This window comes from Papio anubis, chromosome 20 (assembly GCF_008728515.1).
Source record: "Papio anubis isolate 15944 chromosome 20, Panubis1.0, whole genome shotgun sequence".
Classification (NCBI taxonomy): Eukaryota; Metazoa; Chordata; class Mammalia; order Primates; family Cercopithecidae; genus Papio; species Papio anubis.
The window spans coordinates 5,316,347-5,343,691 of NC_044995.1; the positions used below are offsets into that span (position 1 = coordinate 5,316,347).

At 51.1% G+C, this 27,345-nt stretch overlaps 1 protein-coding gene across 1 annotated transcript in view; it reads left to right on the top strand.

Moving 5' to 3' along the window:
- Nucleotides 1-27,345, top strand: part of MYBPC2 (myosin binding protein C2) — a 34,019-nt gene that overhangs the window by 5,676 nt on the left and 998 nt on the right. The window contains exons 8-24 of the mRNA XM_031660369.1: nucleotides 2,583-2,779; nucleotides 3,840-3,972; nucleotides 6,142-6,266; nucleotides 6,358-6,463; nucleotides 8,643-8,815; nucleotides 9,958-10,123; nucleotides 12,138-12,244; nucleotides 12,592-12,621; nucleotides 13,142-13,281; nucleotides 15,395-15,554; nucleotides 15,640-15,744; nucleotides 16,499-16,687; nucleotides 16,873-17,118; nucleotides 18,635-18,825; nucleotides 20,197-20,356; nucleotides 20,563-20,699; nucleotides 26,038-26,224. Of these exons, the coding sequence (XP_031516229.1) occupies nucleotides 2,583-2,779; nucleotides 3,840-3,972; nucleotides 6,142-6,266; nucleotides 6,358-6,463; nucleotides 8,643-8,815; nucleotides 9,958-10,123; nucleotides 12,138-12,244; nucleotides 12,592-12,621; nucleotides 13,142-13,281; nucleotides 15,395-15,554; nucleotides 15,640-15,744; nucleotides 16,499-16,687; nucleotides 16,873-17,118; nucleotides 18,635-18,825; nucleotides 20,197-20,356; nucleotides 20,563-20,699; nucleotides 26,038-26,224 (2,552 nt within the window). The remainder of the gene's footprint in view (nucleotides 1-2,582; nucleotides 2,780-3,839; nucleotides 3,973-6,141; nucleotides 6,267-6,357; nucleotides 6,464-8,642; nucleotides 8,816-9,957; nucleotides 10,124-12,137; nucleotides 12,245-12,591; nucleotides 12,622-13,141; nucleotides 13,282-15,394; nucleotides 15,555-15,639; nucleotides 15,745-16,498; nucleotides 16,688-16,872; nucleotides 17,119-18,634; nucleotides 18,826-20,196; nucleotides 20,357-20,562; nucleotides 20,700-26,037; nucleotides 26,225-27,345) is intronic.

A 27,345-nucleotide genomic window follows, 5' to 3' on the forward strand; every position in this document is an offset into this window, starting at 1 on the left:
CAGCCAACCATCTGCCACGAATTCACCCACCTCCCCACCCTTTAATCCACCATTCTCACACCCACGCTCCTGTTCACTCAGGCTCTAGTTCACCTACTCCTCCACCTACTCACCCTCCCATCCATCCATCCTTCCATCCATCCACTTTCCACCCACCAATCCATCCACTCACCCACCCATCCAACCAGTTGCCTATTTATCCAGCTACTAATGCATCTATCCACCTACTTGCCCAGTTGCCAATCCATCTGCCCACATATCCTTCCATTAACCACCATCTTCCCACCTGTTTACCTGCCCATCTGCCATTACAGTCAGCCAGGCTACATGGGTAGGTGGATGAGTAACGGGTGCATGGGATGTTGGATTTGGTTGGGAGATGCAGGTGCAGATAGACAGGTGGGAAGGTGGGTGGATGGTACGGATGAATGGGTGGTGGAGAGGTGGGAGGATGGGTGCCTCAGTAGGTGGGGAAGTGGATGGATGGATGGGGTGGGTGGAGGATGAATGGATGGGGTCATGAATAGGTGTCTGAGTTCACCAATGAAGAGGTGGGCAGTTGACACACCCATCCACACAGATAGCCTTCTGTTAGATTGAACTATGTGAAATTGATGTTCTGTAGGTAAAAATGATTGAAAGTCTGGGCGCAGTGGCTCAGGCCTATAATCCCAGCACTTTGGAAAACCAGTGTGGGAAGATTACTTGAGCCCAGTAGTGTAAGACCAGCCTGGGCCATATAGGGAGACCCTGATTCTACAAAAAAAAAAAAGAAAAAGAAAACTTAGCAGGGCATGGTGGCATGTGCTTGTGGTTCTAACTACTTAGGAGGCTGGGGTAGGAGGATAGTTTGAGCCCAGGAGATCAAGGCTGCAGTGAGCCATGATGGCACCACTACACTCCAGTCTAGGCAACAGAGTGAGACCGTTTCAAAAACAAAACAAAACAAAATTAAATATTGGCAATCTTATACTCATTATCTGCTGGCCCACTTATCCATCTTCACTTGCCCGTCAATCCCCATAACCAAATCCCTGACAATTCCATTTGCTGATCAATTCTATCTCCAGCCAGCCAGCCGCTTCGTTGGCCACTTCCCATCAACACATTCACCCAACTGTGCAGTCAGTTCTCATCAACCCATCAGTCCATCCACTCACCCACCTGTCTTCCCCCAACCCATCTGCCTGTCTTCCCACCCACCCTTCCATTGACCCACCCACCTACTTATCAGCCCACTTACTCACCATTCTCTACATCAATTCAAATATTCATGTCCCCACATTCACCTCCACATCTATCCTCTCTTTGTTCCTTTCCCTTCCTTCCTTCCCTCCCAGGCTCCATCCATGCATTCACTCACTCTCTCACCCATCATCCATCTTCCGAGGCCTCCCGTCTACTAGGTCCTGGGCTGAGATCCAGGGAGAGAGAACAGTTTGACCGAGTCCCTGATGTGAGATCACTCATTGCCTTGGGAAATGGGTCTGGTCTAACAGACATGGACACAGACTGAGACTATGTGGTGTGATTTTAGAGAGGGTCCCACCGGGGCCTGTGAGAGCCCAGAGCACGAGCAAGTCACTGCCTTGGAGGACAGGGAATGCCTCAGGGAGAAGGGAACTTTGGTGCTAGGTCTTGTAGGATGAAGAGGAGTCCAGGAGGAAGAGAAGGTGGGGAGACGTCATGAAGGTAGGGAAACACTTTGTGCAAAGGCTGGGAGGCAGGAGAGAGGCTGAAGTGTTCAGCAAGAGACAAGCAGCTTGGTTCAGGTGGCTTTGTGAGTGGTGATGGAAGTAGCTGGGGCGTGACTGCCAGGCGCAGGGCTGGGGCTTCCTCCTGAGGGCAGTGGGGAGCCACGGGAGAGTTCCGAACATGAAAGGGAGAGCCACGGAAATACCCCACAGGATAAAAGAGGGCAAATAGGGTACAATGTGTACTGCTTGGTTGATACGTGCACTGAAATCTCACAAATCACTACTAAACAGCTTACTCATGTAACCAAACACCACCTGTTTCCCAATAACCTATGGAAATAAAATAAATACATACATAAATGTAAAGAAATACCCCGCGGGCCAGGCACGGCGGCTCACACCTGTAATCCCAGCACTTTGGGAGGCCGAGGCGGGTGGATCACTTAAGGTTAGGAGTTCGAGACCAGCCTGTTCAACATGGCGAAACCCCGTCTCTACTAAAAACACACAAATTAGCCGGGAGTGGTGGCGTGAGCCTGTAATCCCAGCTACTCAGGAGGCTGAGGCAGGAGAATCGCTTGAACTTGCAGTGAGCCGAGGTGGAGCTTGCAGTAAGCCGAGATCACACCACTGCACTCCAGCCTGGGCGACAGAGTGAGAATCTGTCTCAACAAAAAAACAAAAAAAAAAACCCAGTGGGGACCGTGCCGGGAAGAGGCCAGGAGACCCCAGGAAGAGGCTGGGGCAATGGACCAGGTGGGAAACAATAAGGCCCCTAAAGGGAAGGTGGCTTGGGTGAGTCACAGAGCCAATGAGTGAAGAAGGCAGAAGGACATCCTCCCCTCCTCACTCCCTGATGGCCCCTGTCCGTTCCCCCAACCCCAGGGAGGTGGTGGAGGAAGAGAAGAAGAAGAAAAAGAAAGATGACGATGACCTAGGCATCCCCCCGGAGATCTGGGAGCTCCTGAAAGGGGCAAAGAAGAGCGAGTACGAGAAAATTGCCTTCCAGTATGGCATCACCGACCTCCGGGGCATGCTGAAGCGACTGAAAAAGGCCAAGGTCGAGGTCAAGAAGAGTGCAGGTCAGCCCTGGTCTGGGGGGAGCTGGGCCCTACACACAGGGACCCCTAGCCTCATGGGTATCTGATGATTGGACCCTGGACCTATGTTTTCGAGGTCCCAATGAGGTAGGAGGCAAGACCCAACTCTAGTGGTGGGCCTCGGACGCTGGACCAAATTGAGGACTAGCTAAAACAGGGACAGGGTGGAAGCAGCTTTCCATAAGACATGCCCACCAGTGTGCCATGTTGGTTTACCGTGGCCATGGTAACGGCCAGGAGTTACTGCTCCTTTCCTTGGTAACGACCAGACCACCCAAAGGTTACCATCCTTTTCCTAGCAATTTCCATATAACCCGCTCCTGAATCTATAAGTAATTAAAAGTGGGTATCAATCTGACTGCAGGTCTGCCCTGAGCCGTTGCTCTCTGTCTCTGGGGTAGCCCTGTTCCGCAGGAGCAGTCGGGGGCTGTAACACTGCCACTTCAATAAAACTGTTTTCAGGCCGGGCACGGTGGCTCACGCCTGTAATCCCAGCACTTTGGGAGGCCGAGGAGGGCAGATCACCTGAGGTCCGGAGTTCGAGACCAGCCTGGCCAACATGGTGAAACCCCGTCTCTACTAAAAATACAAAAATCAGCCGGGCATGGTGGCGCATGCCTGTAATCCCAGCAACTTGGGAGGTGGAGGCAGGAGAATCGCTTAAACCAGGGAGGCAGAGGTTGCAGTGAGCTGAGATTACACCGTGGCACTCCAGTCTGGGGAACAGAGTGAGACTCTGTCTAAATAAATAAATAAATAAATAAATAATCTGTTTTCTTCTACCTACCACTGGCTTGCCCTTGACTTCTTTCCTGGGTAAAGCCAAGAACCCGTGCAGGCTAAGCCCCAGTTTGGGGTCCCCTGCCCTGCATCACCACCAGAGGAGTTCTCAAGGATCTCTAAGTTCATAGGAGGCCTCCTGACTTCCTCACTTTGACTTTGGAGAGCCCGTGGCCTGGGGAGGGAGATGTGGAGCCTCAGGGGATGACCAGGGGAGTGAGGACCACATGCCTCCATCCCCTCTGTATGCCTCAATCTCCAGCATTCACAAAGAAGCTGGATCCAGCCTACCAAGTGGACAGAGGCAACAAGATCAAGTTGATGGTAGAGATCAGCGACCCAGACCTGCCCCTCAAGTGGTTCAAGAACGGCCAGGAGATCAAACCAAGCAGCAAGTATGTGCGCGGGGGGCGGTCCCTGTACCGGGGAGATCCCAGTCCAGAGAGAATGCCCAGAGACAAGGCCCATCACTCTTAACTAGAAAGGGCACACTCACCTCTATATGAAAAGTACAGGCCAGGCGCAGTGGCTCATGCCTGTAATCCCAGCACTTTGGGAGGCTGAGGTGGGCAGATCACCTGAGGTCAGGAGTTCGAGATCAGCCTGGCTAACATGGTGAAACCCCGTTTCTACTAAAAATACAAAAAATTAGCCGGGTGTGGTGGCACATGTCTGTAGCGCCTGTAGTCCCAGCTACTTGGGAGGCTGAGTCAGGAAAATTGCTTGAACCCGGGAGGCGGAGGTTGCAGTGAGCTGAGATCATGCCATTGCACTCCAGCTTGGGCAATAAGAACGAAACTCTGTCTCAAAAAAAAAAAAAAAAAAGAAAAGAAAAAGTATACATAGATGAGGCCAGGTGTGGTGGCTCACACCTGTAATCCCAGCACTTTGGGAAGCCGAGGTGGGAGGACTGCTTGAGTCCAGGAGTGGAGTTCAAGACCAGCCTGGCCAACATAATGAAACCACATATCTACAAAAAATATACAAAATTAGCCAGGCACAGTGACACACGTCTGTAGTCCAGGCTGCTCGAGGGGCTAAGGCAGGAGAACTGCCCAAGCTTGGGAGGCTGAGGCTGCAGTGAGCTATGATGGCACCACTGCACTGTACTCCAGCCTGGGCAACAAAGTGAGACCCTGTCAAAAAAAAAAAAAAAAGAAAAGAAAAGAAAAAGAAGATTTAACAACAGTGTTTCTGCTCTCCAAATGGGCAAAACCTTGCGAAATTCTAAAACCCAGTGCTGGAGAAGAATAGCACAAATGTTGCTGGTGGGAATGTAATTTGGCGAGTCTCCCTAAGGGTAATGTATTAAAAAGTCTTCAGGTTGTGCAATCCTAGGTAGGTATTGTGAGGAGTTATCATGACTGTGCATATTTAGCCACAAGGATGTTTGCTGAGGCATTTGCTATCATAGCAAAGAATGGAAAACAACCGAAATGTAGTTTCATACTAAGACACTCTGCAGTCACTCAAACAAATATTTATAATAGCTGAATGCAGTGATTCACATGTATAATTCCAGCAATTTGGGATGCTGAGGCGGGCGGATGGCTTGAGCCCAGGAGTTCGAGATCAGGCTGGGCAACATGGTGAAACTCCGTCTCTACTAAAAATACAAAAACTAGCCGGGCATGGTGGCGAGCACCTGTGGTCCCAGCTACTTGGAAGGCTGAGGCAGGAGGATCGCTTGAACCCAGGAGGCAGAGGTTGCAGTGAGCTGAGATCTCGCCACTGCACTCCAGCCTGGGTGACAGAGTGAGACCCTGTTTCAACAACAACAACAACAACAACAACAACAACAACAAACACGTCACAAGACAACCTTTTTAAAATTAATTAATTAATTAATTTTGTTGTGAGACGGAGTTTCGCTCTTGTTGCCCAGGCTGGAGTGTAATGGCATGATCTCAGTTCACTGCAACCTTTGCCTCCCGGGTTCAAGAGATTCTCCTGCCTCAGCCTCCCAAGTAGCTTGGGATGACAGGAGTGCCCCAATACATCTGACTGATTTTTTTGGGTGTATTTTTGGTAGAGATGAGGTTTTACCATGTTGCCCAGGCTGGTCTTGAACTCTTCAAGCAATCTGCCCACTTCAGACTCTGAAAAATGTTAGGATTACAGGTGTGAGCCACCACGACCGGTCCCGCCATGGTTATTCAAATAATAGGAATTGCTATCCTGGACAACATAGCGAGATACCATCTCTACAAAAAAATTAAAAAATTAGAAGATACCAAGAAAAGAGAAAAAAAATTTGCTGGGTATGGTGGTGTGTACCTGTGATCCCAGGTACTCAGGGGCTGAGGTGGGAGGATCGCTCGGACCCAGGAAGTCTAGGTTGCAGTGAGCTCTGATCACACCACTGCACTCTAGCCTGGGTGACAGAGTGAGACCCTGTCTCAAAAATAAATACAAATAAATGAATAATTGAAACTGGGCTCTCAATCTCTTTCCACACAATTTGGCTCTAAGAGAGAGAGACTTGCCTTGAGAACAGGTGAGCAGAGTTACCAGGGCTAGGTGGATGCTACATGCCCTGGTTTGAGGTGAGACTTTTGCATCAGGTACGTGTTTGAGAACGTTGGTAAGAAGCGAATCCTCACCATCAACAAGTGCACGTTGGCGGATGACGCTGCCTATGAAGTAGCTGTGAAGGATGAGAAGTGTTTCACTGAGCTCTTCGTCAAAGGTGAGGCTGGATTCAGGCCTGAGCCTGGAGAGGGACTGGCACTCTGGAGGGGGTCCTGAAATGACTGACCTCCTGTCCCCCTGCCCCACAGAACCTCCAGTCCTGATTATCACACCTCTCGAGGACCAGCAGGTGTTTGTGGGTGACCGGGTGGAAATGGCAGTGGAGGTGTCAGAAGAGGGTGCCCAGGTGATGTGGTAAGTGACCCTTGATCCTTGATCTCCATACAGGTGCACATAGCTTCTTTGCCTCTGCCCTGATCTTTATGGGACCTCTTGCGACTTCTCTTGGAGATTTCTGACGTTTACTCAGTAGTCACCCCCAGGAGATCTCAGCTTTTCTCTATAAATCCTTACCTTCACCTAAAATTGTTTCTAGAATTTCTGACCTCTACCCATCCTATCCTCTTCAGCATCCTTTTCCTGATCTCCACTGTTCCATTAAATATTGATTCATCTGACCAATCATCTGTCCCTTGGTCCATCTATCCATGTATCCACTCATCCACCTACTCCATCCATCCATCCATCCATCCATCTGTCCATCCATCCATCCATTTACTTAACCATTCATCCACTCATCCATCCATGCATCCATCCACTCATCCATTCATCCATCCATCTACGCACTTAACCATCCAACCATCTACTTAACCATCCATCCATTCATCCATCCATCCACCCACTTCTTATCCATCCATCCATCCATCCACCCACTTATCCATCCATCCATCCATCTACCCACTTAACCATCCAACCATCTACTTAACCATCCATCCATCCATCCATCCATCTATCCACTTAACCATCCATCCACTCATCCATCCATCCATCCATCCATCCATCCATCCATCCATCCATCCACCCACTTAACCATCCATCACTTAACCATCCATCCATCCATCCATCCATCCATCCACCCATCCATCCATCCACTTAACCATCCATCCACTCATCCATCCATCCATCCACTCATCTATCCATCCATCCATCTACCCACTTAACCATCCATCCATCTACTTAACCATCCATCCATCCATCCATCCATATCCATCCATCCATCCATCCATCCACAGCCATCCATCCATCCATCCACCATCCATCCAGCCATCCAGCCATCCATCCAGCCATCCCATTGACCCATTCATCTATCTACTCATTCATATATCCACTCTTCCATTTTATGTTGCCATCTAGTCATCCATTGACCTATCAATCCAGAGATCTATCCATCCACTCACTCACTCACTCATCTGCATACTTACCCACCATCTACCCATCCATTCATCCATCTATGTACCTATTCACCAACCCAACCAATATTTATCAGGCACCTGTTGTGTGGTGGTACTCTTCTACATATCAGGTATATAATGGGGAGAAAAAAATGTCAACATACTACCTGCCTTCACAGCATTTATAATCTGCTAATTTGGTGATAGTGGTGGTGGTGGTGGTGGTGTGTGTGTGTGCGTGTGTGTGCTTAGGAGACAGAGATAGGCATTAGTCAAGTTGTCACATACATACATATAAAAGTTCCATTTTGAGACTGGTTTGAAAGGAGCAGTAATGGATTCTGTAACAGCTTCCCAGGAGGAAGGGACTTAGGAGGTCAGGGAAGGCCTCCTGGAGGAGATGACAATTGAGCTGAGATCTGAATGATGTGGAGATATAAGTGAAGAGAGAAGGGGAGAATGCCCTGGACAGGGAAAACCACTGGCAGAGGCCTCAACATGTGATGTTTCTCTGAGACCCTAGGACTTCCTCTGTGCTGACCTCTGCCTGTGACATCTTTTTGGGTCCCCTGACTTCCAGCCAATACCTTGAGGCAATTAACTGTGTGTGGCCTGTGACCTCCTCCTCTCTCTCCACGCTGCCCTTTTTTTTTTTTTTTTTTTTTTGTTGAGACAAAGTCTCACTCTGTCACCCAGGCTGGAGTGCAGTGGTGTGATCTTGGCTTACTGCAACTTCCACCTCCCGGGTTCAAGCAGTTCTCCTGCCTTAGCCTCCTGAATAGCTGGGATTACAGGCACCCGCCACTACACCTGCCTAATTTTGTGTGTTTTTTTATTAGAGATGGGGTTTCACCATGTTGGCCAGGCTGGTCTCGAACTCCTGACCTCAGGTGATCCACCCACCTCTGCCTCCCAAAGTGCTGGGATTACAGGCATGAGATACTGTGCCTGGCCCTCTCAGTCCCCTTCACCTGACCTGTGACCCTTCCACCACTCAAGATGCCTCTGCCACCCTTTATGTCTCCTCTCTTTGGGGACCTGCCTTCTGACCCCTCTGCGTGGGCCCCCGACTGACTCTCCAAGACCCAGTCCGAGGGCTGTGCTGTCTCCTCACATCCCGCTCCGTGTCTCATTCCACCTAGGATGAAAGATGGTGTGGAACTGACTCGGGAGGATTCCTTAAAGGCCCGGTACCGCTTCAAGAAGGACGGGAAGCGCCACATCCTCATCTACTCAGATGTGACCCAGGAGGACGGGGGTCATTATCAGGTCATGACCAATGGCGGCCAGTGTGAGGCCGAGCTGATTGTGGAAGGTATGGGGCCTCCAGGTGGGGCAGGGCTGTACTGCGCATGCTTCTCCACACAGCTTGAGGTTGCTCAGGCCCCCAGTCTGGAAGTTGTTCCTGACTCCTCTCTTTCCCACACACCCTGTGTTCAGCCCACCAGGGAGATCTGGTGGCTCCAACTTCAAAGTCAATTTTGAATCCAGCCAAGCTTGGTGGCTCACGCCTGTAATCCCAGGACTTTGGGAGGCCGAGGTGGGTGGGTCACTTGAGCTTAGGAGTTCAAGACCAGCCTGGCCAACGTGGTGAAACTCCACCTCTACTAAAAATACAAAAAAATTATATTTTTATAATTTATTGAGCGTGGCAGCGTGCACCTGTAGTCCCAGCTACTTGGGAGGCTGAGGCAGGAGAATTGCTTGAACCTAGGAGGTGGAGGTTGCAATGAGCCGAGATTGTGCCACTGCACTCCAGCCTTGGCAACAGAGCAAGACTGTCAAAAAAAAAAAAGAAAAGAAAAGGAAAGAAAAAGCTGGGCGGGGTGGCTCACACCTGTAATCCCAGCATTTTGGGAGACCAAGGCGAGTGGATCACTTGAGGTCGGGAGTTAGAGACCAGCCTGGCCAACGTGGTGAAACCCCACCTCTATTAAAAATACAAAAATTAGCCGGGCGTTGTGGCGTGTGCTTGTAATCCCAGCTACTCAGGAGGCTGAGGCGGGAGTATCACTTGAACCTGGGAGGTGGAGGTTGCAGTGAGCCAAGATCACGCCATTGCACTCCAGCCTGGGTGACAAGAGCGAAACTCCGTCTCAAAAAATATATAAATAAAATAAATAAAAACCTCAACGTGCTGGGATTACAGGTGTGAACCACTGTGCCTGGCCACCTCAGGGCCTTTGCACGCTCCAGTCCCTCTGCCTGGGAGGCTTTTTTTCATCCTCTGGTGGATTCCTCCCTGCCTCCCTCAGGCCTCCTTGCCCCCTCTTCTGTTTCTTTCTCCACCGTCTCCCCCTAGCATGGGAGCTTCCCAAGGCCAGTGGGTTGTTTCTGGGTTGTCCGTGGCTGGTATCCCCAGTGCCTAGACCAGCGCCTGGCACGCAGTGGGTGCTCACAAGTGTCTGTGCACCAACTGGAGTAGTGACAGCTCCCTGTCTTTCTCTCCCTGACCAGAGAAACAGCTGGAGGTCCTGCAGGACATCGCGGACCTGACGGTGAAGGCCGCAGAACAGGCTGTGTTCAAGTGTGAGGTGTCTGATGAGAAAGTGACGGGCAAATGGTATAAGAATGGGATCGAGGTGCGGCCCAGCAAGAGGATCACCATTTCCCATGTAGGCAGGTGAGGTGTGGGCTGCAGAAGTGGCTGGGGGCAGGGTGTGTGTAGCAGTTAGCTTTAGTTGAATAACAAGCTGTCCCCCACTTTTTTTTAAAATTGAGATGGAGTTTCTCTCTTGTTGCCCAGGCTAGAGTGCAATGGCACGATCTCAGCTCACTGCAACCTCCGCCTCCTGGGTTCAAGGGATTCTCCTGCCTCAGCCTCCAAGTAGCTGGGATGCACCACCACACCTGGCTAATTTTTTTGTATTTGGTAGAGACGGGGTTTCACCATGTTAGTCAGGTGGGTCTCGAAGTCCTGACCTCAAGTGATCCACCCACCTCAGCCTCTCAAGGATTACAGGCATGAGTCACCAGGCCTGGACTTTTTCTTTTCTTTTTTCCTTTCTTTTCTTTTTTCTTTTTTTTTTTTTTTTTTTTTTTTGAGACAGAGTCTTGCACGGCAACCTCCAACTCCAAGGTTCAAGCGATTCTCCTGCTTCAGCCTCCTGACTAGCTGACACTACAGGTGCATACTACCATGCTAATTTTTGCATTTTTAGTCAAGACGGGGTTTTGCCATGTTGGCCAGTCTGGTCTCTAACTCTTGACTTCAGGTGATCCACTCACCTCGGCCTCCCAAAGTGCTGGGATTACAAGTGTGAGCCACCACTCCTGTCCCGTCTCCAAACTTAGAGGTTTAAAAGGATGAGGATTGGGCTCATTGCAGTGACTCATACCTACAATCTTGGCACTTCGGGAGGCCAAGGCAGGAGGACTTCTTGAGCCCAGGAGTTCGAGACCGGTCTAGGCAACATAGTGAAACCCTCTCTCTAAATAAGTAAATAAATTAGGATTCATTTCATCTTGAGTCTGCAGGTTGGCTGGGGGCTGGCTGATCCAGGATGGCCTCATTCTTACCTCTGTGGTGGCAGGACCTGGGCCCTGCTGACTTTGCGTGGGTGCTGTCAGGACCTCAGCTGGGACAGTTGGGCACCCAGCACGCTGCTCCCTATGGCACCTCCTCCTCCTCCAGTGAGCTCAGCCTAGCACGTTCATGTGGCAGAGGCAGAGGTCCTGAGAGAGCATGGAAGCAAACAAGACCTTTGTGGCCCAGGCTGGAAACTGGTCCAATGCCACTTCCGCCATAGTCTGTTGGGCAAGGAAAGTCCCAGGTCAGCTCTGAGTCAAGGGCTGGGAAGCAGACTCCACCACCTGATGGGGATGCTGCAAGGCCGCATTGCAAGGGCATGGACACGGGCAGAGAAAGGTCTCTGGCCATATCTGCTAACAGTCCACACGGGCGCCAGCTCAGCAAACAAGAAGCTGGAATTCAACAGGTCGCACGTGGACACCTAAGACAAACACCTGGTTACCTGCAGAATGCATGATAATCTCCATGACGCCCAGAGAGCATCGTGCTGTCCAGGGCTTCCTGGCAATAGCTCTTAGTGGGATGTAGGCGTTCCCTGTGTTCTGTGTAGGGAACCATGCCGGCTGGTGGTCTCAATAATGATGATAATGGCCAGGCGCGGTGGCTCACACCTATAATCCTAGTACTTTGGGAGGCCGAGTACTTTGGGAGGCGAATCACTTGAGGTCAGGAGTTTGAGACCAGCCTGGCCAACATGGTGAAATCCCCATCTCTACGAAAAACACAAAAATTAGCTGGGTGTTGTGTTACATGCCCATAGTCCCAGCTACTCGAACTCCTGGGCTCAAGCAATTCTTGATCCTCAGCCTCCCAAAGTGCTGGGATGTGAGCCACTGCACCTTTTTCGATGCTTTACAACAACCTTCATGTAGATTGGTATCGTTACCCCTATTTTATAGATGAAGAAACAGAGGCACAGAGAGGTTAAGTAACTTGCCCAAGGTCACACAGCTACCGATTTGAACATAGGCCACAGGATTCCAAAGCCCTGGATAAGAATGCAGGCATGTGAATTGCACTGAGGGAAGCTGATGAGACGGTGCAGTCCCGTAGTGGTCCCCATTGCAATCTGGCCCGAACCCTACCCTGCTCCCCCACCCCTTAGGTTCCACAAGCTGGTGATCGATGATGTCCGCCCAGAGGATGAGGGAGACTACACGTTCGTGCCTGACGGCTACGCCCTGTCGCTCTCGGCCAAACTCAACTTCCTGGGTGAGGATGCCCCTTCCTCCTTCCCTGGGGGCTGTAGGATCCACCTTCCCAGACCCAGGGCCCGGGATGTCCCCCTCCAGGATTAAGGGTCCCTGAGTGCGAATGAGGACGACAGCAAGCCTCTGTCCCGCTCATGGCTGGAGTCAGAAGATGGAGGGAGAGCACTGAACTCACCGCCGCCTGCCGCCTGCCGCCTGGGAGGAGGGGTGGCTCTCGGGCCTGAACCTGTCCCAGCATCCTGGAAGTTCTCAGGATCAAGACCCCATCAATTCTCTGGCTGTGAAGGTGGGTGAAGGGGCCTGCTGATTTAGACTCCAACTGGCTCACTTTCTTTTTGTCTTCCCCAGAAATCAAGGTGGAGTACATTCCCAAGCAAGGTGAGCACCACGGGCTGCGCTGGGAGAGGTGGAGGAGGGGTGGAAGGAAGGGAGGAGAATGGCTGAGGGAGGGATAGGTGGGGTGAGGGGTGGATGGTGGGTGGAGGATGGTGGAAGGGGTGGAGGGGGGAGGGGAGGGGCGGAGAGGAGGGACTGGAGTCCGAGGGAGGAGGGGTTGGGGGCCTGGACCCCTGGGTCTGAGGGAGGAGGGGCTGGGGGCCTAGATTGTAGGGTCTGAGGGAGGAGGAGTTGGGGACCTGGATCCCTGGGTATGAGGAAGGAGGGGCTGGGGGCCTGGACCCCTGGGTCTGAGGGAGGAGGGGCTGGGGGCCTAGACTGTAGGGTCTCAGGGAGGAGGGGTTGGAGACCTGGATCCCTGGGTATGAGGGAGGAGGGGTTGGGGGCCTGGATCCCTGGGACTCTCTCTGTTGGAACCCAACTTTTCCAAGATCCTCTCCTGCCGACTGGGAAGGCCCAGCCGCCCACCTCCAGGGTCCCCATATCTCTTCTGTGCCACCAGAACCACCAAAAATCCACTTGGATTGCTCGGGGAAGACCTCAGAGAATGCGATTGTGGTTGTGGCTGGAAACAAGCTGAGGCTGGACGTGTCCATCACAGGGGAGCCCCCTCCCGTCGCCACTTGGCTGAAGGAAGATGAGGTGGGTCGGGGCCGCCCCTCTGTCCTGACTCCCTTTAGGCAAGTCTCTTTCCCCCTGAGCCTCAGTTTCATCCTCTATAAAATGAGGGTGATGATTCCTTCTTCACAGGGTTGTTTTGAAGATTGGAGATTATGTTTGCCCATCACAGGTGTGGGCCTAGTACACGGTGGACTTTCCATCCACTCATCTTTCAGTTAATTAATCAAACGATCGACCAGTTTAGCCTTCCAGCCATCCAGTAACTCATCCGCCCATCCAGCTGATGATTTTTTCATCAACTAATTGGTTAATTCACCCAGCCATCCACTCATCCAGTAAATAATCCGTTTGTCCATTTATCCATCAACCAATCCAGTTATCCATTCATCCAGAAACACATCTACCCACTTATCTATCTATCTATCTGTCTATCTATCTATGTATCTGTCTATGTATGTATGTATGTATGTATGTATCTATGTATGTATGTATGTATCTATGTATCTATCTATGTATCTATGTACATATGTAGGTATGTATTATGTATGTATCTATCATCTATGTACCTATCTAATGTATCTATGTATGTATGTATCTATCTAATGTACCTATCATCTATCTATGTATCTATCATCTATGTATCTATCATCTATGTATCTATCTAATGTATGTATGTATGTATGTATGTATGTATGTATGTATCTATCTATCTATCTATCTATCTATCTATCTATCTATCTATATTTTTGAGAGGGGGAATCTCACTCTGTTACCCAGGCTGGAGTGCAGTGGCATGGTCTTGGCTCACGGCAACCTCCACCTCCCAGGCTCAAGTAATCCTCCCGCCTCAGCCTCTTGAGTAGCTGGGACCACCATGCCTGGCTAATTTTTTGTATTTTTGTAGGGACAGGGTTTCGCCATGTTGCCCAGGCTGGTCTCGAACTCCTGAGCTCAAGCGATCCTTCCACTTTGGCCTCCCAAAGTGTTGGGATTATGGGCGTGAGCCAACATGCCCAGCCATATCTATATATTCCTATATCCATCCATCCAACGAATATTTTAACCTTGCATGTCCCAGGCCCTGGGACAGCTCGATTTTTCATTTCTCCACTGTACTTCCATTTCCTCTTCTGTAAAATGGATAGACTTGGCTCAATATCCATCCATTCCCTCACTCAGCAAACATCCCCTAAAGTTTCCTTTGCACCAGGTGCTGAGGATGCAACCGTGAGTCGGATGCAGCTCCTGCCCTCCAAGAGCCTTCATTTTACTTAAAATTTATTTATTTTTAAATTGGAGACAGGGTCTCACTATTTTGCCCACGCTGGTCTTGAACTCCTGGGCTTGAGTGATACTCCTGCCTCAGCCTCCCAAAGTGCTGGGATTACGGGCATGAGCCACCTTGTCCCGCTCAGGAGCCTTCACTCTTGTGGAGACGCAAACACCTGCCCAAGCAGCCACGGTCCAGGGTGCTCTGGCTGAGATAAAGGGAGGTTCTAGAAGCTATGAGAACCCAGGGGCTGGAGCCAGCACTTCCAGCTGAGGGTATCCAGGAAGGTTTCCTGGAAGAGGTGTCTTCTGGGTGTGTCCTGAAGGATGAGTAAGAGCTTAGTGTTGCATGCACAGGGACCAGCCTTGCAAAATCTCTGGGACAGGGCAGTCTGTTTTTTTTTTTTCCCAGATGGAGTTTCGCTCTTGTTGCCCAGGCTGGAGTGCAGTGGTGCGATCTCCGTTCACCACAACCTCTGCCTCCTGGGTTTAAGCGATTCTCCTGCCTCAGCCTCCTGAGTAGCTGGGATTACAGGCATGCACCACCAGGCCCAGCTAATTTTGTATTTTTAGTAGAGATGGGGTTTCACCATGTTGCCCAGGCTGGTTGCAAACTCCCAACCTCAGTTGATCTGCCCGCCTCGGCTTCCCAAAGTGCTGGGATTACAGGTGTGAGCCACCACACCCGGCCCAGTCTGGTGTTTTTAACGAAGGACGGCATGTGGAGGAGGGCAGTGGAGCGAGTGAGGACTCTGTGTGTCGATGGGGAATCACGGGAGGATTCTGAGCAGGGAAGTGGCAGAGGCAGGCCTGGGTTTGCTTGGGGACACGATGGGGTGCAAGGCCATCTTGTGGCTGTGTCCAGGTATTCACGACCACCGAGGGCAGGGTCCGCATTGAGAAGCGGGCGGACAGCAGCAGCTTTGTGATTGAGAGCGCGGAGCGGACAGACGAGGGCCGCTATACCATCAAGGTCACCAACCCCGTCGGCGAGGATGTGGCTTCCATCTTCCTGCGGGTTGTGGGTGAGCAAAGAAAGCCAAGGTGGCCGGGCCAAGGGGTGACTCCCTGAGACCTCGAGGGGCCACCTGACTCTCCTGCCCCCCGCAGATGTCCCAGACCCCCCGGAGGCCGTGCGTATCACCTCGGTTGGAGAGGATTGGGCCATCCTTGTCTGGGAGCCACCTAAGTATGATGGGGGGAAGCCGGTCACCGGTGAGTGCCTCTGTCTTCATGACCTCTGACCTTCCCTCCTTCTGCCTTCGTTTTTTTGTTTTGTTTTGTTTTGTTTTTGGTTTTTTTTTTGAGACAGAGTCTCACTCTATCGCCCAGGTTGGAGTGCAGTGGCTCAATCTTGGCTCACTGCAACCTCTGCCTCCCGGGTACAAGCAATTCTCCTGCCTCAGCCTCCCAAGTAACTGGGATTACAGGTGCCCATCACCACGCCCGGCTAATTTTTGTATTTTTAGTAGAGATGGGGTTTTACCATGTTGGCCAGGCCGGTTTTGAACTCCTGACCTAAAGTGATCTGCCCACCTTGGGCTCCCAAAGTGCTGGGATTACAGGCGCCAGCCACGGCGCCAGCCTCTGCCTTCTCCTTGACCTCCCAAAGCCCTTAGCATCCTCAGTGACCTGCCTCTGACCCCGATTTTCCATTTTGCCATCTGAATCCCTTTGCTCTTCCCTCTTCCTTTACTCGCTGGTGACCTGGGAATTCTCACTTTGACCAGTAGCCTGCGTTTTTCTATGGCTTCTGGCCCCCTGGTTCATGAGCTGTGACCCCCTCTTGATTCCTGACTCCAGGACCGGTGGCCTCTGAATGCTCTGTGGCCCCTGAGATCCACCTAAGATTCATGGCCTCAGACCACCCTGGGTCATGCGATCCTCTGGATATGACCCTCACTCCCCCAGCTGACTTGTGCCCTGTGCCCTCCCGTTCCCTCTTCTCCTCTCTGCTTGGAGCCTCCAGGGTACCTCCTGGAGCGGAAGAAGAAGGGCTCTCAGCGCTGGATGAAGCTGAACTTTGAGGTCTTCACGGAGACCACCTATGAGTCCACCAAGATGATCGAGGGCATCCTGTATGAGATGCGTGTCTTCGCCGTCAATGCCATAGGGGTCTCCCAGCCCAGCATGAACACCAAGCCTTTCATGCCTATTGGTAATGTCCCCCCTCACTCTGATCCATCAACCCTGTCCACCTCTGGCCCATCTTTTGCCCGTCATCAGTCTCTGACCCTACACCCTGGCCTTCTGACCAATCATTCTACCTCTGACCCCTGCCCCTTCCTGCTGGCCCCTGACCCCTCATTCCCCCCATATCCTCTTTTTTCTGGATGCTTCCAGCACCCACGAGTGAACCCCTGCACCTGATAGTGGAGGATGTGACAGACACCACCACCACACTCAAGTGGAGGCCTCCGAACAGGATCGGGGCAGGCGGCATCGATGGGTACCTGGTGGAGTACTGCCTGGAAGGCTGTGAGTGCTCCTGGCAGGCCTGGTGGGGGTGGTGGCTAGCACAGGTGGGTGTCCAGTCCAGGGAGCTGAAAATAGCACCGTGCAGGGAGGGAGGTGGGTGCAGGGAGGGAGGTGGGTGCAGTGGTCTGCTCGTGTTTTGTGTCTGTACTGTCATAAGTCCCCGGACGGGACCCCCAGTGACTAGTGTTTCTCTCCCTTCTTCCTTTGTACACCCATCCTCCAGACAGCAGTGACTTTCTGTCCATTCCATCTGTCCTTCCATCCCCCATTTATCTTTTTTCTTTTACCTCTATGACTTCTTCTTTTCTTCTAACGATATTCATTTTAATCTAATTTTTCTTTTTCTATCTTATTCTTAATATCTACTTTATTCTATCTATTTGTCTATCTATTCTGTCTACTTGTTTGTAGCATCTATCTATCTTATATTTTCTATCTTATTTGCTCCATTCATCTATCTATCTATCTATCTTATCTATCTATCTTATATTTATCTATTTGTCTATCTATCTATCTATCTATCTATCTATCTATCTATTCAATCTATCTTATATTTCTATCTACTCTACTCTAATACTCTACTTATATTTATTTATTTATCTTATTTTATCTATCTATTGGTCTACTCTATCTATATTTATTTATTCTATCTACTTTATCTCTTCTATTCTTTTATCTTACATTTGTCTACTTGTTCCATTATCTATCTTATCTATCTTATATCTATATTTATCTATTTTATTCATCTTTCTGTTCCATTCCATCTTATCTATCTATCTATCATCTATCTTATATTTCGCATCTATTTTATCTTAGTATCTATATTTCCATTTTACTAACTTCCACTCTAATGAGATGCATTCTCTATTTCCATTCCATTCATCTATCTATTTATTCTGTCTACCTTACCTACTCTATCTATATTTCTATCTTATCTTATCCATCTTATCTTATCCATCTATCTTATCTATCTCTCTTTTCCATTTGCCTATCTGTCTCTGCCTCCTATCATTCATCTATCCATCTATCTATCTATTCATCTATCTATATCTATCTATCTATTTTATCTGAGATGAGGGGTGGGAGAGGAGGTGGGAGATGAGGGGTGGGAGAGGAGGTGAGATGAGGGGTGGGAGAGCTGAGAGATGAGGGGTGGGAAAGGAGGTGGGAGATGAGGGGTGGGAGAGGAGGTGGGAGATGAGGGGTGGGAGAGGAGGTGAGATGAGGGGTGGGAGAGGTGAGAGATGGGGGAGAAAGGAGGTGGGAGATGAGGGGTGGGAGAGGAGGTGAGGAGATGAGTAGGGGAGGGGGAGAGGAGGTGAAGAGATGTGGAGGGGAGGGGGAGAGGAGGTGAAGAGATGAGGAGGGGGAGACTAGATAAGGAGCAAGGCAAATACCAGGGCTAGGAGTGGAGGAGAGATGAAGATGGGGAACCCTTGAGAGAGAGATTGGGTGGAGAGAGGAAGTGGGGAGACATGGGGGTGAGGAGGGATGAGGATGGCCCAGGATAAGAGGAAGTGGAGAGATTGGGATGGGGGAAGCTGTAGGTAGGAATGGGAATGGGGCATAAGAGAGATTAGAATCAGAAGAAGAGGGTAGGGGTGTGGAGAGGGGAGGGGAGGGGAGTGGCTGGACATCCCAAAACCCAGACTGACTTGTCACACTTCCCCACTTCCAGAAAAGGCTGGGCCCCCCATAAACGTGATGGTGAAGGAGGTGTGGGGCACGAACGCGCTGGTGGAGTGGCAGGCCCCCAAAGATGATGGGAACAGTGAGATCACGGGGTATTTCGTCCAGAAAGCAGACAAAAAGACCATGGTGAGAGAGCAGAGGGGGCGACGGGGAAGAGCCGGTGAGGTGGGCAGAGCAGGTGCAGATGTCCCCCTTTCACAGCTGGAAGGGCAGGGAGGGGCCCAGAGGCTGGAGGACGGGCTGGGGCCGGGAGGGAAGCCTTTTAGCAGATTCTCGCACGTGATGGGTTTTCATTTTCTTTTTTCACTGAGGTAAACATCACATAACGGAATTAGCCATTCGCTGTTTTAAAGCAAACAATTCAGCAGCCCTTAAGACATTTGCAGGGTTGTGCAGCCACCGCCTCTACCCAGTCCATTTTCATCCCCCAGAGGAAGCCCTGTATCCAATAGCGCCACCCCCTGGTCTCCCCTGGCCCCAGCCCCTGGCAGCCACCCATTTGCTTTCTGTCTCCCTGGATTTACCTACTCCGGACATTTCATACACATGGAATCCTAGCTATGTGACCTTTGTGTCTGACTTTGTTAACTCAGCACAACATCTCCAAAGTTCATCCATGCTGCAGGGTGCAGGGTGTGTCCATGCGGCAATCCTGTTTTTAGAATTATTTTTTTTTGAAACAGGGTCTTACTCTGTCACCCAGGCTGGAGTGCAGTGGTGCAATCTCGGCTCACTGCCTTCTCTGCCTCCGAGCTCAGGTGATCCCCCCCCATCTTAGCCTCCCAAGTAGCTGGCACGTGCCACCATGCCCTGCTAATTTTTGTAGAAACGGGGTCTCACTACGTTGTCCAGGCTGGTCTTGAACTCCTGGACCCAAGTCATCCTCCCACCTTGGCCTCCCAAAGTGTTGGGATTACAGGTGTGAACGACTGCACCTCGTCTTAATTTCTTTTACATTTTTAAAAATTTTTATTTTTGAGACAGGGTCTTGCTGTGTCACCCAGGCTGGAATGCAGTGGCATGTTCATGGCTCATTGCAGCCTCAAACTCCCAGGTTCAAGCAATCCTCCTTCCTCAGCCTCTCGAGTAGCTGGGACTACAGGTGCTGGCCACCAGACCTGGCTAATTTTTTGATTTTTTTGAAGAGACAGGGTCTCGCCGTGTTGCCCACGCTGGTCTCGAACTCCTGGGCTCAGGTGAGCCTCCCACCTGGGCCTCCCAAACAGCTGGGATTACAGGCGTGAGCCATGGTGCCTGACTCCTCCTTAGAGTTGAATGATGTTCCCTTGTCTGGGCTGACCAGTTCGTTTGTCCATCCCTGCACTGATGGGCGCTGGGTTGGCTCCACCTGTTGGCCACTGTGAGTAGTGTGCCACAAGTGACAAGATTTTTAAACACTGGATGTGCTTTTCTCACCCTTTCTTGCGTCTGTGTCTGTGTGTAATCCCGTGATCCTGTGGCCCCGACCCCCCTGGTCCCTCCGTGTCCCTACACTAGGAGTGGTTCAACGTCTATGAACGTAACCGGCACACTAGCTGTACTGTGTCCGACCTCATCGTGGGCAATGAATACTATTTCCGAGTTTACACTGAGAACATCTGTGGGCTCAGTGACTCACCTGGTGTCTCCAAGAATACGGCCCGCATCCTCAAGACAGGTACAGCCATCCTGCTCCACGGCCCAGGCCCACCCCCTCCACCCTCTTGCCCAGGTCCCACCTGGACTCCCCCCGCCCTCCCCTCCCCTCCCCACTGGGGTTGACTGCACCTAGTTATGGGGAAGAAGTGATTGTGGTTTGTTCCCCGGCTGGTGTCAGGGGATGATCTAGATCAGTCGCCTCACGGGTGCATCCTCTCTCCACAGGAATCACCTTAAAACCGTTCGAGTATAAGGAGCATGACTTCCGGATGGCTCCCAAGTTCCTGACGCCTCTCATAGACCGGGTGGTCGTGGCTGGGTACTCGGCGGCTCTCAATTGCGCTGTCAGAGGCCACCCAAAGGTGCCTGGGCAGGGACCCAGAGCTGTGTGTGTGTTGCCTTGTGGGGAATCTTCCATACAACGAAGCCCCCGCTCCCCATCACGCCAGTTCTTCCTCCCCGAGTTCTCTGTCTCAAGGGATTTAGTCACTTAAAACAAATTTTTTAATTGATTTTGTTTGTTTGTTTTTTTGAGACAGGGTCTTGCTGTATCACCCAGGCTGGAGTGCAGTGATGCGATCACAGCTCACTGCAACCTTGACCTCCTGGGCTTAAGTGATTCTCCCACCTCATCCTCCTGAGTAGCTGGGACCACAAGCATGAACCACTATGCCCAGCTACTTTTATGGTTTGTAGAGATGGGGTCTTGCTATGTTGTCCAGGCTGGTCTTGAACTCCTAGGCTCAAGTGATTCTCCTGCCTCGGCCTCCCAAAGTGCTGGGATTACAGGTGTGAGCCACCATGCCCAGACTGGACTTGCTCGCTTTTCACCCACTTCCTGTAGCTCCTCTGACCACAGCCCAAGTCTCAGATGATCAATCACACCTTGCCTTTGGCTTCCTGCCTTTTTCCTTCTATTTTTTTTTTTTCTGAGACCAGGCTCGAGTGCAGTGGTGCGATCTTGGCTCACTGCCGCCGCCTCTCAGATTCAAGCGATTCTCCCGTCTCAGCCTCCTGAGTAGCTAGGATTACAGGTGTGCACCACCATGCCCAGCTAAATTTTGTATTTTTACTAGAGACAGGGTTTTGTTGACCTCAGGTGATCCACCTGCCTCTCGACTCTGGTACTGGGATTACAGGTGTGAGCCACTTTCGTCCCGGCCTCTTGCCTTTTTCTTTGTCCGTCCAGGTAGCCAAGCGATACCGACGGCTTGAGGAGAGAACCATTAAGTCTCTCTTGCTCTGTCCAAGGACAAATGCCAGTCCTGTGAAGAAACCTTGGGGAGCAGGGGCAGCCCTGAACACCATATTAGGGTCTTCCTGTCCAGCCGTTTCGACTGCTGTTTGGGAATTGTGGACACTTGCAACCTAGAGCTCGTTTAGACCAGGGGTTGGCAAACCATCGCCCATGGGTCAAAATCCACCTGCCTGTTTCTCTCAGTAGTTTATTGGAACACGGGCCATGCACATTTTGTTTATGTTTTGTTTACAGCTACTGCAGACCAAAATGTAAATAAATATCGTGGCTCATGTTCGGTTAACCACAGGGCCCAAAAAGCCGAAATATTCACCATCTGGCCTTTATAGGAACAGTTTGCCAGCTTCTGGTCTAGGCTGTAGGTTCTTCGCTTTAGCCCCCTTAAGACATACCATGGATTCATTGGTTCACCATCTCCATTTCTGTGTCCTTTATTCACTACCTCACTCATTGTGTCTCTCATTTCCACTCATTTATCCACCTACCAATCCATCCTTTACTCAGTTCATTCCCTTCCTCCATTTTGTATTTACAGCACTCTTTCATGCTCTCATTCATTTTATTCCTCCATTTATTCTTTCCAGCAAGCATTTTCAGAGGCTTTCAATGACCTGGGTGAAGTTCAGACAAAATTTCCTGTATGTTGAGGGAGACTGACATTTGCCCAGAGTCACACAAATAATATAAAATTATAAAGGGCTGGAGCCAGACACGGTGGCTCAAGCCTGTCCAGCACTTTGGGAGACAGAGGCAGACCAGATCACTGAGGTCAGGAGTTTGAACCAGCCTGGCCAACATGGGTGAAACCCCATCTCTAGTTAAAAAATACAAAATTAATGAGCACGGTGGTGATACCTGTAATCCCAGATGCCAGGAGACTGAGACAGGAGAATCGGCAAGCCCCAGGAGGTGGAGGTTGCAGTAAGCGGTGTGCCACTGCACTCCAGCCGGGGAAACAAAGCAAGATTCTGTCTCAAAAAAGGCCAGTGCGTGAAGCCACCTGTAATCCCAGCACTTTGAGAGAGGCGGTGAGGGTGGATCACCTGAGGTCAGGAGTTCAAGACCAGCTTGACCAACATGAAACCTATCTCTACTAAAAATACTAAAAAAGTAGCCAGGCATGAGAATTTGTACATTACCTATAATCCCAGTTACTCAGGAGGCTGAGGCAGGAATCACTTGAACCCAGGAGATGGAGGTTGCAGTGAGCTGAGATTGTGCCATTACACTCCAGCCTGGGAAGCAAGAGTGAAACTCCATCTCAAAAATAAAATAAAATAAAATAAAATAAAATAAAATAAAATAAAATAAAATAAAATAAAAAACTGTGAGGGTGCAGTGGCTCCTCCTGGAATCCCAGCACTTTGGGAGAAGCCTGGTGGGAGGTTGGCTTGAGGCAGGAGTTTGAGGGAAACCAGCCTGGGCAATGGTGGAACCCATCATCTATATACAAAATAAATACAATTATAAAAAGGGAGGCAAGTGTGTGAGAGAAACACAGGCAGGGGTGTAAAAAATAGGTATTTCCGTTCCAGTCTGGGGCCATGAAGGGGCGGTGTGAACTGAGACCTAAGGATAGGGATGGGAGGAAGGGCAGCATGGAAGAGGGAACAGCCAGTGCCAGGAGTCCTGAGGTGGGTCACCTGTATCTGGTCTGTTTGAAGCGACAGGTATGCCTGTTTGGCTGGAGCAGAAAAGTAATGGGGATCAAGAACTGTGGGACCCTGTGAATGCTGACAGTGAGCTCTTTGTCACAGGGCAATGGGAAGACAGCACCATTACCCTGTGAAGTAGGGACTATAAACCTGCTTTTACAGAATAGGAAACTGAGGGTCAGGGAGGAAGTATTTCGCCCAGGACATCCGGCAAGGCGTGGCAGAGTCTAGAACCCAGATCTGCTTCCTGAGCTCCCATTTGTCATTGCCCAGGACCCCTCTCTAAGTTGGCCTCCTCTCCCTTGACTCTTTAACAGCGAAGGTGGTCTGGATGAAAAGAACCGGAATGGAAATCAGCCCCGAATCCCAAGTTCCTGATGAACAGCTACCAGGGGTCCCTGGCAGCTGGGTATCCGCCCGCCCTCGCCCTTCGGCGCTGGGACTTACACACCTGCCTGGCGTCCAGCGAGCTGGGGCTTCCAGCTGGAGTGCTAGCTGGAGGTCGAGGTGGTGGCCGTCCCCAGCACTGGCTGACCGTGGCTTGGGCCCTGTGCCAGCCTGGCCAGAGGCCCTGGGCTGGAAACACTGCTGAGTCTGGAGACAGTGAGACCAGCCTGCCTCGGCCTCCCAAAGTGCTGGGATTACAGGTGTGAGCCACTGCGCCCGGCCTCTTGCCTTTTTCTTTGTCCCCGTCAGGTAATAGCTTGTCTCGGCAGCTTGAGGAGAGAAGCATTAAGTCTCTCTTGCTCTGTCCAAGGACAAATGCCAGTCCCGTGGAAAAAGAAACCTTGGGAGCAGGGGCAGCCTGAACCGCCATGGCTCCCCAGGGTCTTCCTGTCCAGCCGTTTCCCGACTGCTGTTTGGGAGTGTGGACACTTGCAACCTAGAACTCGTTTAGACCAGGGGTTGGCAAACCATCGCCCATGGGTCAAATCCACCTGCCACCTGTTTCTCTCAATAAAGATTTATTGGAACACGGGCCATGCACATTTGTTTATGTTTTGTTTACAGCTACTGCAGACAAAATGTAAATAAATGTGCGTGGCTCATGTTCCGGACCCAGAGACCACAGGGCCCAAAAAGCCCGAAATATTCATCATCTGGCCCTTTACAGGAACAGTTTGCCAGCTTCTGGTCTGGGCTGTAGGTTCTTCGCTTTAGCCCCCTTAAGGCATACCATGGATTCATTGGTTCACCATCTCCATCTCTGTGTACTTTATTCACTACCTCCACTCATTCGTGTCTCTCATTCCACTCATTTATCCACCTACCAATCCATCTTTTACTCAGTTCATTCCTTCACTCCATTTGCTTATTTACAGCACTCTTTCATGCTCTCATTCATTTATTCATTCCATTTATTCTTTCAACAAACATTTTCAGAGGCTTTCAATGACCTGGGTGATTCGAACAAGAAATTTCCTGTATGTTGAGGGAGACTGACATTTGCCCAGAGTCACACAAATAATATAAAATTATAAAGGGCTGGGCCAGACACGGTGGCTCAAGCCTCTAATCCCAGCACTTTGGGAGACCGAGGCGGGCAGATCACCTGAGGTCAGGAGTTTGAGACCAGCCTGGCCAACATGGTGAAACCCCATCTCTAGTTAAAAAAAAATACAAAAATTAGCCAGGCACGGTGGTGAGTACCTGTAATCCCAGATACTTGGGAGACTGAGACAGGAGAATCGCTTAAACCCAGGAGGTGGAGGTTGCAGTAAGCCGAGATTGTGCCACTGCACTCCAGCCCGGGAAACAAAGCAAGATTCTGTCTCAAAAAAAAAAAAAAAGGCCGAGTGCAGTGGCTCACACCTGTAATCCCAGCACTTTGAGAGGCCGAGATGGGTGGATCACCTGAGGTCAGGAGTTCAAGGCCAGCTTGACCAACATAGAGAAACCCTATCTCTACTAAAAATACTAGCAGCTTGCATGGTGGCACATGCCTATAATCCCAGTTACTCAGGAGGCTGAGGCAGGAGAATCACTTGAACCCAGGAGATGGAGGCTGCAGTGAGCTGAGATTGTGCCATTGCACTCCAGCTCAGCAAGAGTGAAACTCCATCTCAAAATAAAATAAAATACCAAAATAAAATAAAATAAAATAAAATAAAATAAAATAAAAAAGAGCTGAAGGGTACAGTGGCTCACTCCTGGAATCCCAGCACTTTGGGAAGCCGTGGTGGGAGGTTGGCTTGAGGCCAGGAGTTTGAAACCAGCCTGGGCAATATGGTGGAACCCATCTCTATATACAAAATAAATACAATTATAAAGGGAGGCAAGTGTGTGAGAGAAACACAGGCAGAGTGTAAAAATAGGTACTTCCGTTCCAGTCTAGGGGCCACGAAGGGACGTGTGAACTGAGACATAAAGGACAGGTTAAAAAAAAAAAAAAAAAAAAGGAGGGAAGGGCAGCATGGAAGAGGGAACAGCCAGTGCCAGGGTCCTGAGGTGGGTGCCTGTCTGGTCTGTTTGAACGACAGCGAGGTAGCCTGTTTGGCTGGAGCAGAGAAGTAATGGGGATCAAAGACTGTGGGACCCTGTGGGCCATGACAGTGAGCTCTTTGTCCTGAGAGCAATGGGAAGACCGCACCATTACCCTGTGAAGTAGGGACTATCAACCTGCTTTTACAGAATAGGAAACTGAGGGTCAGGGAGAAGTGACTCGCCCCAGGACATCCGGCAAGAGCGTGGCAGAGCCTAGAACCCAGATCTGCTTCCCGAGCTCCATTTTGTCATTGCCCAGGGACCCTCTCTAAGTTGGCCTCCTCTCCCTTGACTCTTTAACAGCCGAAGGTGGTCTGGATGAAGAACAAGATGGAAATCCGCGAAGATCCCAAGTTCCTGATGAACAATTACCAGGGGGTCCTGACGCTGAACATCCGCCGCCCCTCGCCCTTCGACGCTGGGACTTACACCTGCCTGGCCGTCAACGAGCTGGGCGAGGCACTGGCTGAGTGCAAGCTGGAGGTCCGAGGTGAGGGCGTGGCCGTCCCCAACACTGGCTGACCGTGGCTTGGGCCCTGTGCCAGCCTGGCCAGAGGCCCTGGGCTGAGCACTGCTGAGATCTGGAGACAGTGAGACCCGCCCTCTGGGAGGAGGACTGGGAAGCTGCTGTCCTGAAGGCAGCACAGGGCATCATAGGAGTTGGGGTGGGGGAGCCCCTGATCCAGCTTGGGCAGGAATCAGATTTTTCCAAAGGAGTTGAAGGACAAGGAAGAGGGAGGCTGAGTGAGAAGGGCTTAGCAAATGTCCCCAAGGCCTCCAGTGAACCGGGGCCCCCGCAGGCAGATGGGTTGACAGAGTGAGAGCAAACATGGATAACAGAAGTGACCAGGGGCGGTGGGAGCTCCCAAAAGTGCCTCCCCTCCATAGCCTGTCCCCATGCTCTCACCCACCTGCCCCTGCCTCTCCCTGCCCTGTCCCCTCATCTCGGTCCCAGAGCTCCAGCCCTAACGAAAGCTATATCCTCTTCCTCCCGGATTCCATTTCCAGCCACCTTCCTGTCTCCAGTCTCTCCAACCTGCCACCCACCTTCACCCCTGGACTGGCCCCAGAGAGCTCTCTCTATCCAGAGCTGCTCTGCCCCAGCCCTGATCCCAGCCCGCTGGGGGCTCCCCACCACCCCAGCGCCCCGCCGCCTGGTGTTCACAGTGGTGTGTCCGCCTCCGGCCCCACCTGCCCCGGTTCTTCCCACATGATGTCCCAGCCACACTGGGCTGTTGGCCGTTACACTGGTCAGGCTTTCCCACCACAGGGACTTGGCACAGGCTCTTCCCTCTTCCTGGAACACAATTCCCCCGCTCCTCTACCCTGTGCTCCGGCCCGTCAGACACCTGCCAGTCAAGGCTCAGCAAAGAGGCCACTAACGGTGTCCCTCAGAGCAGGATGACATCAATGTGGACTTCCAGAGTCCCTCCCGGATGGTGACTTCTGACCTCTGACTCCCCTGGCTCTGAGGACAGCCCAGCAGACAGGGTGGCTGGGGACCCTTAACAAAGGCTGAGAGAGGACACTTTCTGGCCAAGCACGGTGGCTCTCGCCTGTAATCCCAGCACGTCGGGAGACCAAGGCAGGCGCGTTGCTTGAGCCCGGGAG